The sequence below is a fragment of the Nestor notabilis genome, unplaced genomic scaffold (genome assembly GCF_000696875.1).
Source record: "Nestor notabilis isolate BGI_N333 unplaced genomic scaffold, ASM69687v1 scaffold21445, whole genome shotgun sequence".
In the NCBI taxonomy this organism is placed as follows: Eukaryota; Metazoa; Chordata; class Aves; order Psittaciformes; family Psittacidae; genus Nestor; species Nestor notabilis.
This window is the reverse complement of record NW_009929277.1, coordinates 41,186-54,651: the sequence shown is the minus strand read 5'-3', so window position 1 is coordinate 54,651 and position 13,466 is coordinate 41,186. Positions and strand designations below refer to the sequence as shown.

The 13,466-nt window shown below is 43.3% G+C and overlaps 1 protein-coding gene across 1 annotated transcript in view; it reads right to left on the bottom strand.

The window, feature by feature from the left end:
* POLQ (polymerase (DNA directed), theta) overlaps window positions 1-13,466 on the bottom strand; it is a 53,313-nt gene continuing 39,847 nt past the window's right edge. Inside the window, exons 24-30 of the mRNA XM_010014912.1 lie at window positions 11,379-11,491; window positions 10,571-10,755; window positions 10,104-10,215; window positions 8,643-8,767; window positions 6,454-6,607; window positions 3,842-3,957; window positions 1-114 (exon numbers count right to left, since the gene is read on the bottom strand). Of these exons, the coding sequence (XP_010013214.1) occupies window positions 1-114; window positions 3,842-3,957; window positions 6,454-6,607; window positions 8,643-8,767; window positions 10,104-10,215; window positions 10,571-10,755; window positions 11,379-11,491 (919 nt within the window). The remainder of the gene's footprint in view (window positions 115-3,841; window positions 3,958-6,453; window positions 6,608-8,642; window positions 8,768-10,103; window positions 10,216-10,570; window positions 10,756-11,378; window positions 11,492-13,466) is intronic.

The following is a 13,466-nucleotide window of genomic DNA, read 5'->3' as shown; positions in this document are numbered from 1 at the left end:
TCAGAGCTCCAGGTCCTGCAGGTCTCCCCAGCTAGGTCCAATCTTCACTTTAACACTCAGCTTTACCGACAGCTTGATGGCATTTTCCATCTCGTGCTTGACAATCTGCGCCACCTACGAGAAAAGGCTGAATGTCAGATGCACACATCATGCAGTGCTCTGTTTGCCCCTCAATAGCGGGGCTGGCTGGACACCTGGAACCACCTCCTGCATTTACTCACACTAACTTACCACCACTGGGAATGCAACCAAACATTTTGATTCTGATGAGGGTTTATGAACGGAGAAACTGTATAAAGCCAGTACCATTTTATGCAGCACAGAGTTGTGACTAATTCTGCACTGTTTAAGACTACGCAGAAATGTACTGAAAGCAAGGAACAAAACAAATACACCAGAGGCAGAGAACTGTGTTCCTTCTCAATGTGTTGGCGCAAAAGGCACTCTGAAACACAGACTACAAATCCCTGGGAAAGCAGATCACATTCAACACAGGTGCTAAAATACCACTCAGCTTCCCCCTCACTAATTTGTTGAGGCAATTCCAACGTTTGCTGCCCTCCAAGAGCATTCCTAAGAAAACCCTCATTCCAGTACACACAGAACCAGAAGATATTTTTGCCTGCGACTTTTTGGATTGTAAGAGACCTGATTTCTTTTTTGCCTGACTGTAAATCCATGTCCCCTGGACCCACGTGGAATCCAGCCTGTCCTGGATTGCTTATTTGAATGAACCTTTCAATCCACACCCATTCAATGGATCCTCTCTACAGCAGAGTGAAAAAGGCTTTGAAATTATTGTGATTCCTCAGCTCAGCCACTGTGTCCACACAGGAGCTACTCGAGCTTTCTGATCCTTCCATACATCATAATACCCTCACAGGTATCCACAGTCAAAATTCCACAGTTTTTACTGGGGAATGGAGGAGGGGATTTGAAGAGATCAGAGCACAAGTGTTTACAACAGCATTAAGAATTAGGGGGAGATGCGTCTTCCAAAACCCTACGCCCTTACATACCACATTTCAAAATGATCTTGATAACCTAGAAAAATGCTTTGAACTGGGATGTAATCCAGCACAGACAAGTACAGAGCAGAAAGAAGCAGGGTAGAAAACTGGGATAGAAATAATCTACTGTTCAAAAGTAGGACGAAAACTAACTGCCTGGGCAGGAAAAAAAACAGGGTTATCGGAGATTAAAAACTGAACAGGGCTTAAGCAAGGCACTGCTGTGAGAAAGCAAATGTAATTCTGCAACATAGGAAACGTTGCTTGTGTGACACATGGATCCATTCCCTCCTCTGTTCAAACCACTCCAGCCATGCTCAAGTTTGGGGCCCCGTATTACAAAGGAAACATGAACCATAGAGAGGGAGATTCCCTGAGAACAGCCGCAGGTCCAGCACTATCACCAGCAGGAACTTTGGGTGACGGCTGCTGCACCTAGAGCAAGGGAGCCACGACAACCTGCATGAGGCTGCTGGGGAAGCCGATGGGATGAGACAGGAATGCACCAACACCCTGAGCTGGGGGGCTCGGGACTCTGAATTCCCTGTACGTGAAGCAAACAGCACCACTTCCAGGGCTCTCGGGGCTCAGCTAAAACATGCTTGGAGGAATAATGGTCATCTTAAAAACATACCTGAAATGCCACTGGGAATAAGAGAGCAGTTTAAAAAGCATCTGGCCTTTGAATCCTGATCTAGTCCCTACCCTTTATATGTTCCTACCCGATTCCTCATTGCCAGGGTCAGCCCAACAGAGAGAAGCTCAAGCCTCCTTCTACCATCTTTGACAATATTACTACAACCTTGCTTTGGTGATACGCTCTGAAAGCTCACTCTCTTCACTTTGACATTCTGCACAGACTAGGAGAGCTCTGATGCCCAAGGCATTTCACACCTTCAGCACAAGAACAAACAGGTATTACCCCAGTGTGGTCTTTTTAAAAGAGGCAAGCTAGCTCACTGAGAGACTGCAAATGAAGAAAGAACACTCACTAGCATTGATTCTCTTACAAACCATTTGTAAGAACACCCTGACCAAAACACAAACTCCAACATATATAGAAAGATTGGTTTAGTTTCTTTTATGCACTTAAGCAGCTGACAGTAAGCTCGAGCCAGCATCAAGCCTGTGACCCAACTAACTTGTCTGCATAAAAATTGCTGTTGCAGACGAGAAATACATGATTTGCTGTATAATAAAGTTTTAGTGCCAGCAAGATGTGAAAAAATCCTCCTCAGCAATACAGAAACCAAGAAATGCTCACTTCTTTCTCACTAAAACATATATTGTAGTTCAAAAGGCCTAATTCACTCAGGCCCTACTTTGAGGGGCCTTAAGAGGGAGAAACTTCAAGAGATCCTTTCAAACCTAGATCTTTCTACTATGGGATAATCCTAATGGCACATCTGAAAGCACAGCAAGCAATATTATCACCCAAAAAATCACAGAATCCCAGGAATCCCTTAGTTTGGAAAAGCCCTTTAAGATCCTTTCTGACCCTAAAAACACTTAATCAAAGGGGTAAGTAGTACTCTGTTGTCTTATCTGGACAGAAATCCTTGAAAACCAATCCAAGGGAAGTCCAAGCCTAGGAAACATGCCTTGTATACATATGCTGTTTTAAGTGACTGCCCAGAGAATCTATAGACAGAAATACATCTGAAGTAAGTCAGAAAAGCTGGTAATAGTTGAAATTGTTAATAAAAAATGTAATATCATAAACAGTAAGGAAATCCACTCACTTGACCCCAGTTCTTCTGGAGACACTGTGATAACTTGATGTCAATATCTAAAGACATAAAAGCCTATACTCAGGGGATTTCAGTTTTCTAGAGCAGGAAATATAGGAGCCTTTTCACTTCTAAACCAGCCTGCCTGCATTGAAGCAGCGGATGTCTGAATGGAGCTGGCAAAATGAACAGAAGCCGGAGCTGAGATTCAAAAGCAAAATATTAAACCTTTTGTTCTTAATAAAACGTATTTAAAAATATGCTCAAACCAGTCAGGTCTGCTGCAGGACCCCTCAGATCAGGAGTCACTGCTTGCCATAAGGAAATGGCCTTTTGTCATTGAAGATGTGTACGCATGGAAGAGAAGCGGGGGAAGACATCCCCGAGCTATGGAAGCACACCCCGGGAGCCTTCCTGCTTTTGTGCTCAGGACTTGGGTAAACACTGAGCTGCCAAAATCCAGCTAAAACACTTGCTACTGAAAGCTGCCATGCAGATACCACCCACCATGCCCAGCCTTAAGAGTGCCTGCACGGTGGAAGAGCACACACAAAGACACATATGAACAGTAAAGGTACCTTAAAGTCCACATAGCACATTTCTTACATCTACCATGCTGTTCCTCAGCATTGTAACTTTCCTACCTGAAAGACAGGTAGAGCGGGAATGAGGAAACAAGTACCTGACGTACATTTCCCTACACAGAGTATAAACCAGAGCTGTAACAACACATGTTCTGAGTTAGGCACCAGAAGAATCAAGTGTAAACAGGGAGGCAAAAATACCTCCAAATGAGGAAAACACTTCACCCTACTCCTGCCACTGATATAAAGCGACTTCACTCATTGAGTCTTGCAGAGAAGTTGTATGAATTGCTGTTAGAAGCAGTAAAGAACTTCAGCTAATGCGATGGCTTGAGCCTGAAAATAAAGGGGTCAAGAATACAAACATCATTTTTCATCCAATTCAGCTTTGTTTTCACAGACTTTTTAGCACACAGCGAGAGGAGGTCCAGGGAAGAGCAGCTGAGCCCCTAGAAGGCTTGTTTCAAACATCGTAATGCGGTAGATAGCTGAAAAAGTAACAACTGCACGGCCATACCTGGATGACATCGTCCTCTGCAACTTCATAGAGGAGCTCATCATGGAGTTGGAGGATAAGGAAACCTCCGCTGATGGGATGTAACATCCCTCTGTTTCTCTTCCTCACTAGCCTTCCTACAAAGGTGAAGAGCACAGTTCATTAGATACCGTTATGCAAAGGCATGTTTCTTGTATCAAAGAAATCTTCCACATTCCTAATGCTGAGAAAAAGAACTTTAAAATGAAAAAGCCCATGCCTACAGATAAAGCCACAAAGCAGTACTATTCTATCAATATTTATACAGCTACCGAGGGAAAAATGTTAATGAAAACATTTTAGATAGATACAAACATTTCAGCCTTCCATTATAAAGATGTGAATCAGAACAGAAACAGGAGACAGTTGTGCCTCCTGAACCATCTGTTTAAAAAGCAAATTTTAAACAAAATCCTGTCAAGTTTAATCAGAAGTTAGTTTACAACATCCTCTCTGGCAATGAATGAGAATTCTGCTTTTCTTCCAAAACCATTTTAATGGCTAGTCTAAAAAGGCAGCGAGCCTCCTCCCAAATGCAGTTTTCTGGAACTGTAGCTACTACTCCTGATGAAAACAAGGAAAGCAAAAAGAGCAGTTCTTGAATAAACAAGCAGCTGAAAAACCCGTTTTGTCATTTGCCTGACAAAAATAAAGCAGAACAAACTGTTCCCTGGTGAAAGCTTTCTTAAAGAAATAAACAAACACAGCCTCACACAGAGCCTCAAAAGTTATTTATTTCTCAGGTTAGCTACCACGGGGACTCCAGTTCACAAAGGGTTTCATAGCATCATCAGTTCCTCACACAAGCCTCACACTGAAGCATCAATGTTGAGGAAGCCACGTGATGCAGGGTCCTTCTCTGATGGCACAGGCATTTAGAACTTGCTGAAAGAGAATTTCTACCAGTTCTTGGAAACAGCTAGTGTCAAAGGAGCAAAAACTGTCACAAATGCATCTCCTCACCTTCCTACAACTACCTGACAAAAGGCCAGTAGCTGCTGCTCCTGGAAGGGATGGGAAGTTCTGCTAAGCACATGCCTTCTACCCATAGCAGACCTCTGAATCTTGTCTCTCTAAAATAAAACTCCCTGATTAATTCTTTAGTTTACAAATCAGTTTACAAATCAGGCTCAATAGTCATATTAAGACAGCTTCATGTTGCAGCTGAAGCATAAGAACTATCAAAGAAATACAGCACTCCATCCCTTCAGTTGTCTTTCTAAAAATACACGACTGATGAACAAAACACTGTCTGTATTGTGCTGAAAAGAAAATCTTCGTAGCACTCCTCTGGGAATAAGTAACCCAGCACAGCTTTGCTATCTGCAGCCAGAAGAAATTTATGCTGATAAGTGCTTCACAGAATACTCCTTTGGAGCCTCTGAACATCAAATTCCAGACTTGATGTTAACAAAAAAACGTATTGTTGGAAGCTGAAGTTGTTCCACTCTATCTTTTCACTGCCTCAGAAGGCAGAATACCTGCTCAATTTCTCCTTCCTGCTTTTGAACAATTCTGGGGTGGCATCATGGCCCATCTCACACATGAACTCCCACTGCCAACCTTTGCAAGATCTGCTTTGAGGCAACTGGGGGTTCTGATCTGATCACAGCATTGGCTTTAGTTTGTGTGTTGAGCAGACATTCTCCCTACATATTGCCCATAAGTGCCGCAGTTTGCAGTTTGTTTGTTGGCTTCATTTAGATCAGGCCTTTTCATTTACATGAAAGATATTCTCATGTAACAAGAAAATTTCCTTTTGCTTTGATAAACTGGATAGGCTTCTGTTCCATGTACATAGAAATGCATGGTTAATATTGCAGCAAATACACTTTTCCTCTTATTAGTACAATAACTTCTAATGGGACTATACCAGTAGTGTTCTCAAGCTAAAAGCCACCACTTTACATGAAATTAAATGAACCATCCTTGTTTTTTCTAAAAGGCACAAGCACAACGATGTTAGCAATGAGGTCTGATTCTCGTGAGACCCCACTTGAAGTTCTCTGTACAGTTCTGGTGTCCTCAACATAAGAAGGACATGGAGCTGTTGGAGCAAGTCCAGGGGAGGCCACAAGGATGATCAGGGGCTGGAGCACCTCCCGTATGGAGACAGGCTGAGAAAATCAGCCTGTTCAGCCTGGAGAAGAGAAGCTGCGTGGAGACCTCAGAGCAGCTTCCAGTGTCTGAAGGGGGCTACAAGGATGCTGGAGGGGGACTCTTCATCAGGGACTGAAGCAATAGGACAAGGAGTGATGGGTTTAAACTAAAACAGGGGAAGTTCAGGTTAGATACAGGGAAGAAATTCTTTACTGTGAGGGTGGTGAGGCACTGGCATAGGCTGCCTGAGGAATCTCTGGCTGCCCCATCCCTGGCAGTGTTCAAGGCCAGGCTGGACGGGGCTTTGAGCGACCCAGTCTAGTGGAAAGTGTCCCTGCCCATGGCAGGGGGTTAGAAATAGATGATCTTAAGGTCCTTTCCAACCCAAATCATTGTATGTCCTCCACCCCTAGCCCAAAAGCTGTAGCTTTTTTGGTTTTGCAGGCAATTTGCTGAAGGTTTTGCCCTAGTGTGCAAGAAAGAGGCAAGCATACCAGTCTGATCTCTCTGGAGGGAGCTCTCCAGATGTCCATGTGACTTGATCACAGAAGATAAAGCTTCCAGGCGCCTCTGAATGTTCACAGTGGCTGTTTTGACAATGTCTGCAGCAGATCCCTGAACAGTTGTATTCACAGCCTGTCGCTCCGCCTAAACAGAGAGAGTTGTTCCCAAAAGTCACCCCCGAAAATAAATCGAATCCTGCATGCCACTTGGACATCATTAAAAATAAATACATGGCCAAATACAGGCACAGGACACTGTCCAGATCCAGTTTGTTTCATCTGCCTGAAAGAAAGAAGTGTTACAGACTAGCTTCGGTTAGAAAATTCTCCAGGTGACTGAGACAAGCAGGGTTCCCCCAAATTTAAAATGAACTAATACCAAGGGTAATAACCTGCAAGAGTCACAAGCTGCAAGACACAGAAGTATAAACACATGGCAACAGTTTCATCAGGAGCAGAAAAAACTCTCAGTTCACCCAAGTACCATTCTGCCTATCTTCAAAACCACCAGGAACCAAAGGCAAGAAGCTGGACTTCATGGACATTATGATAACCTGGTCTGCTGCGCTGAACCCTGACTGCCAGCACATTACAGCTGTGCAAATCCACACCAGACCAGTGTGACACAGTAGCATCTCTTTCCACGCTAGCAAACTGTCAGATAAGAAAACCATATTCAGAGGTTCCTCTCTCTTTGATTAGAGCTGAAATGTGTGTAAAAAGTTATGAGGAAGCTGAAATGAAAGTGAAGATAATTCATTGTCGTGGTTTAAGCCCAGCCGGCAACTTGGAACCACGCAGCTGCTCGCTCACTCCCTCCCCTCTTCCTTCCTCCCCCCGCTCCCAGAGGGATAGGGAGGAGAATCAGAGGAATGTAACTCCCACGGGTCGAGATAACAGCACTCCAGTAACTAAGGTATAATACAAACCACTACTGCTACCAATAATAATGATAAGAGGAAAAACAGGGGGAGAGGACACAACCGCTCACCACCCGCCGACCGATACCCAGCCCGACCCGAGCAGCGATCTGGGCCTTCCGGGTGACTCCCCCCAGTTGATATACTGGGCATGATGTGCTGTGGTATGGAATACCCCGTTGGCCAGTTTGGGTCAGGTGTCCTGTCTCTGCTTCCTCCCGGCTTCCCCTCCTCTCTGGCAGAGCATGAGACTGAGAAAGTCCTTGGTCAGAGTAAACATTACTGAGCAACAACTAAAAACATCGGTGTTATCAGCGTTGTTCCCAGACTGAAAGTCAAGAAACACAGCACTGCACCAGCTACTAAGAAGGAGAAAAAATGACTGCTATAGCTGAACCCAGGACAGACATTAACTGGTCTTCAATAGGATTTTAAAGAATAAATCAAAGTTGAACAGAAGGTGCATCTACAAAGCTTCATGCTGAAGTATCCTTCAGATTAAATGGTCACATTATCTCCAAAGTCTTCTGAAAGTCTCTTGTTTCCCTTTCAACCACTTGGAGTACAACAAACTCCCCCAATTCCTCCCTCTTCCACTCAAGTCCTTAATTCCACACAACCTGATCCAGCTTCCTACTGAGAAGTATAATGCTTCCTCCCCACAGAAATGTGCCAGCATCTCCTCAGTGAGTCAATTCACACTTTGTGAAGCAGAGTTTGACACGTGTGTCCAAAATGACCTTGGAAAAAACTAATGCCAACGCAAAGGCGTATATTAAGTAATTATTTGTCTAACAAGTTTGTTTTTTCTTTGAGGTGAAATAAGGAACAAATACCAAAAAATATAGCACTTAAATGCCCTTTCTTGTTCAAGTGCTGACAGCATGTAATATGCAAAGCCTGATGAGTGGGAGCAACTCAGCCTGAAGAGTTAAAGCACATCGCTGCGTGGAGGCTTTTTAAAATCATGTCCACTTATTTCACTAGATTACTCACTCCAGTTCCAGTGTGGGAGTTTTGAAGTGAGGTTAGCACATGATGACAGCTGTACACCCAGTCATAGACGACTTGCGTCAAGCAGACCATGACAAAAGCTCTGTCATTCAAAGCACAACCGAGGAAACAATGAACTAAGTGAAAAGTGGAAGGTCATGACCAAGATGGCTCATAGACCCTGTAAAACCACAGTTAGATATGCAAAGAAATCCAATACTTAAAAAAGTTAATAAATAACTAGAACCTCTACTGCACTCGACATACATGAGCTTTACTGTAGGGGTTTGGATCTTTGATAGCTGGCAGGTATCTCCGTCTTCCCAGGATGGTCTGCACAAATCCATCTCTTCTGCAGCTCCTCACTGTCTCCCTCAAGAATTTCTGAATCCCTGTGAAAGGAAAGAGAAAGTTTTCCCCAACACAGCTAACGTTCCATACGGACTTCTCACCGGGGTCACTGAAAGCGGTCTGGGACACCCAAACAGCACAAAGGTAATTCTTTACATTTCCTAGACCATGTCAGTGGACAAGGGCACACGATCACTCATTCAGCCTATCTGCAGCTCTGCTGGGAAACCTAAGTAATACTTCTGAGGTGGGAGAGTGTGTAGTGTCAGGATATCTGGCTGTGCACAAGGATGCAGAAAGTCCATTCTGCACAGTGCCCAGGCACAGAGTAATACGTGTATTACTGATAATTGAGAGGTCAGGACCTGGACCAGCACTGGAAAGACAAGTAGTAGGAAGGGGGTAAGTTGAAAGCAGAAGTCAAAGTCCTTGATGCCTCAGGCTGCCTGACTTGAGGCTGCGTCACTTCAGATTCTAGGATGAAAGAAACTCATCAACCTGCACTTTGCAAGGGAAGGAGTGAATCCACCGAGAGCATTAAAAATAAACTTACATGAAAGAAAGGCAAGATAGGGAAGAGCCTTTTTCACTGCAAGTTCAGGTAACAGCTGTGCTGAAGTGGAAAAAGTTAACTTTAGGCAGTTTCTTTCCAAGGTTTACAGAACATAAAATGTAATAGGAATTACTCAAGGTCAAGACTATGTCATGGTCAGCATGACCATTAGTCAATTCATTAGATATGTAATTAGCATGTCGGCCTGGCAATACACAGAAGTGAAAATTCATAAGTGAAGTTAAAATATAAGGTAGGTTGCAGTTTGTGTGTATGCACACGTACAGAGAGGAAAGAAGCAGGAAGTCATTTCTAACGATCATAAAGGAGGGACTATCCAGAAATTACTGGAGGCTAAGCAGACTCTTAATAGGACATCATTTCTCAGCATCCATCTCCTAAAGAAACAAAGCAGAAGACAAGAGGAGTAGAGAGAAATGGTCATCTTTAAAAAGAAGTGTGGTCTAGAGCTGCACTGCAAATCCTTTGAAGCTGTGTGTTTTAGTAAGGAAAAGTGTTTCTTACTCAGAAAGTTGAGAGCTTTAAAAGGAATCCCCAGAGTTTATTAAGGAATAAAAAAAAATCCCCAACAAAATAATGAATGTAAGGAAGGAGGAAGGGACAAGTTCCTAAGGATGAATAAAATCAGAGTGTAGAGTAAAACACTATGGAGTAACAAACTGTGTCCATGCACTAGACTTTTTCAAAAGAGATAGGAAAAATAGAGGGCTGAGACAAATTTAGGATTTGAAGAGACATGGAGAGAAGGGATTAAAAACAACCAGCACCATCACCACGCAGCTCCCAAGCAGCCATATCCAAACCTGTGTATCTCGACTTGAAGGATTCAATGTAACTGGCAGCTTCACTTTCATCAATCCCCATCTGCTCGCCTAAAGATTTTGCTCCTATTCCGTAGATGATTCCATAGCAAATCTGCCAGAGGACAGTGTGAAGAACCACAACCATATGGTGAGTCATGCAGAGAAAGCATAGCCAAATCAAAATGTGACTCACTGGAGGACAAGCGTATGGGAACAAGGGCAAGCATTCAAGAAGAGACACTACCTCTGAGTGGAAGCCATTCTTACTGCTTTTCTCCACCTTCACTCCCCAAAACCCAGACAGTTCCAGTTGAAATGTACCAAGAGTGGGGGGACATACAAAGCAACTACTGACCAAACAGGGCTGAACTCAAAAAGAAAGCCATTCTATAGTGACTCCCCGATGTTTTGAACACTGAGTCTTCCTGGCAAGAAAGCTGCTGTTGATTTTTATTCCTAAAATTCACCTGTTTAGCTTGTTGCCTGGTCCTGTCTCCGACAGCTTCAGGAGCAATCATTTTCCATTCTGCTGCGATACTCTTAAAGACATCAGTATCCCTGTTCAAGGCTTGAATGAGTTGACAGTCCCAAGACAAATGAGCAAGGATCCTCAGTTCAAGCTGAGAGTAATCAGCAGCCAAGATTAAGCCACCTGAAGGCAAGAAGTCAGCAGAAACCATTATTACATAAATTACTCCAGCAACATCCCAACCACCATACCAGCAAGTAAGACTGAAGTTGGCCTTGCACCTTCTGCTCTGAAAGTTTTCCACAGCCATTTCTATGAGACAAAGTTTTGCCTGTTTCCCCAATGCCCAGGTATGCCTGCTTTCCAGCTAGCCCTTCCATCTAGAATCCATCAGAAACACACAGACAAGTTCTCATCCAGGTGTCTGTGGTAGCACCTCATAGGAATGACTGGCCCAGGGATCAGACCAATAGACTTGTACTGAGCCAGGGCAGGCAACATGAGAACTTAACATTTGGACAGAAAGGACACAGTCTGTGTATTAAGAGTTATCTAAGCTCTCTCTTTAAAACCAGGTATTCTTAAAGAGGAAATGGAGGTGTGAACATTTGAATACCTTCCCCAACTGAAACTCTATCCTTTACAGTCTTCTGCAAAATTTTGAGGGCATGCTAACTACTGCATTAGTTTTCCGAGGAGGCTGCTCAGTCAGATATATACTGTCATCAGTTCTTGACTCTTCATTAGGTCTAGGATATTTTGTTATCTATATTCTTAACAATTACAGAGCAGGATCTGGGCAGTACCTGGGAAGGGAACAAAAGCATGCCTCATGCTAACAGAAAACGGTATTCCTCTTCCTTTGGATCCGTCTTCAGCTTGAACCTTCAGGCCATTAGGCACAATACTGGAACGCTTTCTGTATCTGGGGAGACAAAGAATGACTGTTCTTCACCAATTTCTAAAACATTTCAAGATGCATCATCATTTTTGCTACAAAGAATCAGTGAAAACAAGTGAGACAGTAGCCTCTATTCCACTCTTGTGGACAATCCCTACCTACATATGAGCATGGGGGAATTGGATGGAGACCACATGTACACCTGAAGGGATTTACTGACTCTGGACAGATTTAGGGATAAAGCTTTCTTGTATTATTAGGGCTTGGTCCAGAAATTGGATAATTCCACTTCAAAACAGGTAAGATGAAAGACCCAGACCTGTGATGAGTGCCTAATCCTAAAAATTCAACACTCCACCTTGAGTGCCAAGTCTTCTCTTTACCTCATTCTCATATGCAGAATGCCTACACCAGCCCATACGTAGCAGAGAGAGAAAAACTCCCGCACAACATCAGCCTCATGACTGTTCACATGCATGTACAAACACGCACGAGTAAGCCTATAAAAGCAGAGCAGAAGTTGCAAAAGATATGCTCGCCAAACACTGCACATTTCCTCTCCACAGACTGAGAAAAAAGTTGCCCCAAAGCAACTTGATTTTCTTTTGCAGGAGGGTAAAAAAAAAAGTATCTCTGAGAACAAGACTAGTTTCAGCAAAGCACAGAAAAAGGCATCATGTTCTCTTCCCTTGTGCACTCCCATTTCTTCTTGTACCTCGTCATTCCAGGGACAGTGGGGATCAAGGAGATGAAAGATAGCACAAAAATCAGATAAATAAATTATCAAAAGAAATAAAGATGAGGGACAACATGTGGGAACTGTAGAGAATCACACTGTCCAGCATTGGCTCCCAATTTAGTTGAATGAATAAGGGCCTTATACCATGACTTAATTTAGCTACACTCCTTTGGTCAGAAGCTTTTTACAAGAGGAAGGAGTAATACTAGTAAGATAAAAGACAGTTTGGACCAAAGTTTGGAAGGCCTATCAGACTTAGGCTGCATGACAACTTCTTTTGTGCCAGTAATCCTTTCTGTGCCTTTACGACTGCCCATTTTCCTAACACTGTGGCTGCTCAGTTAAGGAATGTAGTCCCAAGAGTCAGCCTGAGAAATAGACCTCTCTTAACATTCAGCAAGCACTCCATTCTTTTAAGGGTCTGCTGCCCTTCAGAAACCAGCCCACTTCCCAACCATCTTGCAAAGCTGCTGCAAGCCTTAGCACTGCTAGAGAGATTTCTCAGAGCAACATTTCTGCCTCCATGGCTGGGCCTGGTTCTTCTGAAGAGTGATCGACAAGGTCCTGCTATTCCTGTGTTCTCTTCCCATGATCTACTCAAGGCACAAGGATGTTAAACATGTAATAGTAGGAAAAGAAAGACAGAAGAGCCAAAAGCTTTTCAAATTTCTCATATCTTGCTAGGGGAAAGAAGATAAGTCACTCAGGTGAGACATGTGGGACAAGAACTTGAACAGAAAGAGAAACTGAAAGGACAGAAAACCACCACCAAGTCTGAAGCCCCAAAGCTCACAAGCTAGCTGCTAAAAGATCCATTGATATTTCATCAGAAATTATTTCCACACAACTGTTTAGGCACTGGCATGTAACGCTGTCAAACCAGGGCATTTGGTTAACAGAAACCAGATTTAGGTATCTCTTTCTGCTAACCTGGTAGCTTCTGCAGGATCATTAATACAAATCAAATTATTAACAAAGAATGACAAATACATTCACCAATGTCCCCTTACACAGGGAGCTGCACAGCATAAGAGAGAAATTTCCTTCTGCTTCTTCCACAATACCCTATCCTCTTCCAGAGTAGCTCCTGGAAAGTCAAAACAGATTCTAACATCAGTTTTGTTCCTTTTCAGACTCAGGCTTTCCATCCAACAATTGGAAGCATAATGCTAATCTCACTGTAGGGTTTCATAAAGGATTTCAAAAAGCAAGTGGCTGCACGGTACCACATGCTGTTAGCATTATTAGGTATTT